Below are 2,500 nucleotides of genomic sequence, written 5' to 3' on the forward strand. Positions count from 1 at the left end.
ATATATATATATATATATATATATATATATATTCCTTCAAATATACATATATTTGAACATATTTCAAACATATATATACACATATGTGTATATATATATATATATTCCTTCAAATATATATATATATATATATATATATGTATATTTTTGAAGGAACTACAATTATATAGCCTTCATTTCCTCTTGTCTTTGTATTGTACTTTATGTATTTGTTATTGTTTTCTATCCTTTCCTCTTGCTGTTTGTGTTTTCAATTACTTTATTACATTTTATGTACTGTAAATATATGTCCAGTATATATATATGTTATATTTATATACAGTATATTTCTTGAAGCTGCCCTTTCATTTGGCTTTTTGGATTTTTGCGTATTTAAAGCTAATGTACGTGCACTTACTACTCGTTTGCACCTTTTAGGATTTAAAGCTCTTAATTGGAAGTCCCTTTGGATAAAAGCATCCGCTTAATGACATGTAATGTAAAAAAATTCAGATATTTAATTAGCATTTTCTATTTTAATTTTCATAATTTGTTGTTATTTTTAAAATATGATTTTTTTTTCTTAATTTTTTTATATTTAAAAATATATTTATGTGTTTTTTAGATACGAAAGTCTTTTTTTTTAATTTATACAAAAATTCTTTATTTTTGCTAATTTATTATTATTATTATTTTATTTTTTATTTTATTTAAAATCTTCTTAAACTTCATTAGTTTATAAACTAATAAATACATTTATTTTTACCGTATTATATAATCTAATAACATTACATAATCATATGTGTTATACTGTATATATATATATATATATATAAATTTATTTGTAAAATGTATATATATATTTTTTAAATATTTATATATATATTTAAAAAATAAAACAAAAACTTCTTATTTTATGTGGACCAATCAGACGGCGCCAACTGGACGTTGTTCCCGGAATATTCTCCCTTCGACCAATCAGAGCAGACCACGGAACGAGTTGCACCCCTGGACCAATAGGACGCCGACATAGTGTGACGTAGGACCGGAAACACCGTACATTCAGGAACGCTGCTCACTCTACCGGCGTCTGTAGCGGCTCACGCGTGCTAATGAGTTGTTTTCCTTCCAGCAGCGGCACCGGACGAACATATTAACGTTTCTCCAAGTTATTCGTACCCGAAAATGTTGTGTTTAAGCGGGTTGTCGGTGGCTCTCGCGCTCTCGCTCGTGCCCGGTCCCGCTGAAGCGCTGAAAGACGGAGAGTGTGAAGGTAGGATGCTAGCAGCTAGCTAGCTAGCTAGCTAACTAGCAAGATGCTACAAAAACCAGATAAATGTTAACTTTTATGTTACCACAGGAAGCAGAAAGCTCATTTTACAGAGGTTTCGGCTTTATATGAAGTGTAGAAACGGTTGTTAATGGAGGGAAATGGTGATTTCCAAATCTACCTGTGTGCTTCTTACAAAAAACAACAGTTTTTGGGAAATAAAGTCCTGAGATATGGAGACTTTCAGCCCTTTAAATCTGGGAATAAACAGGTGTTTTATTTCTTAACTCCCTCCTGTTGTCCTCAGGTCAAATCTGACCCTTTAAGACATGTCAATGTCTGAAATATGAGTTTATTTTTAACCAAATTACAAAGGTAGGTTCTGTGTGCTAGCTAGCAAGATGCTACAAAAACCAGATAAATGTTAACTTTTATGTTACCACAGGGAGCAGAAAGCTCATTTTACGGAGGTTGTGGCTTTATATGAAGTGTTGAAACGGTCGTTAATGGAGGGAAAGGGTGATGTGATGTCTTTGTGTGATGCTCACAGATTTTGGACAAAAGCATCCAAATCTACCTGTGTGCTCTTTACAAAAAACAACAGTTTTTTTGGACATAAAGTCCTGAGATATGGAGACGTTCAGTCCTTTAAATCTGGGAATAAACAGGTGTTTTATTTCTTAACTCCCTCCTGTTGTCCTCGGGTCAAATCTGACCCTTTTTTAAAAAATGTCTATGTGAAATTTGAGTTTCTTTTTAACCAAAGTACAAACGTAACAAAGTACAAATGTTCCCTTAAAAGTACATAAATGTGTGTTGCAGGTACATGTATGCACCTTTCAGCTCTAGAGACTAAATGCTCAATAAACCCGCTAAAAAGCTCTGTTGTGCACAATTAAATGTGGATTTCAAAGACTCACTCATCCTAATGTGTACTTTAATAAACGTCTCTAATTTCAAATTCCCATAAAATGAATTCCTTCCAACGCTCTTTCATTCCTCTGATCTTAACTATTAGTCAAAATAATTCATAATTTCTGCTTTTTTAACTCTAATAACACTAATAATTCTAATAATTCTATATAAATGAGGGTTATTGACCATGAATTCCTAAAAAGTATTAAGTGTTACACTAGTGGTAGTATGGAAAACAGACAAAAATGTCAAATTGTTGTCTGTTTTTGACATGTAAGGGTTAAAGAAAAATGCAGAAGAAGTTTGTCAGGGTCACGTTACCTTTATCCATTTATT

At 31.8% G+C, this 2,500-nt stretch overlaps 1 protein-coding gene across 1 annotated transcript in view; it reads left to right on the top strand.

Annotated features, from left to right (window-relative positions):
* The first annotated feature begins 998 nt into the window (after window positions 1-998).
* The window catches only part of LOC117943671 (mesencephalic astrocyte-derived neurotrophic factor-like), a 2,530-nt gene continuing 1,028 nt past the window's right edge, over window positions 999-2,500 (top strand). The window contains exon 1 of the mRNA XM_034869939.1: window positions 999-1,252. Coding sequence (XP_034725830.1) covers window positions 1,165-1,252 — 88 coding nt within the window. The 5' untranslated portion in view covers window positions 999-1,164. The remainder of the gene's footprint in view (window positions 1,253-2,500) is intronic.

The sequence above is a fragment of the Etheostoma cragini genome, chromosome 4 (assembly GCF_013103735.1).
Source record: "Etheostoma cragini isolate CJK2018 chromosome 4, CSU_Ecrag_1.0, whole genome shotgun sequence".
NCBI lineage: Eukaryota > Metazoa > Chordata > Actinopteri > Perciformes > Percidae > Etheostoma > Etheostoma cragini.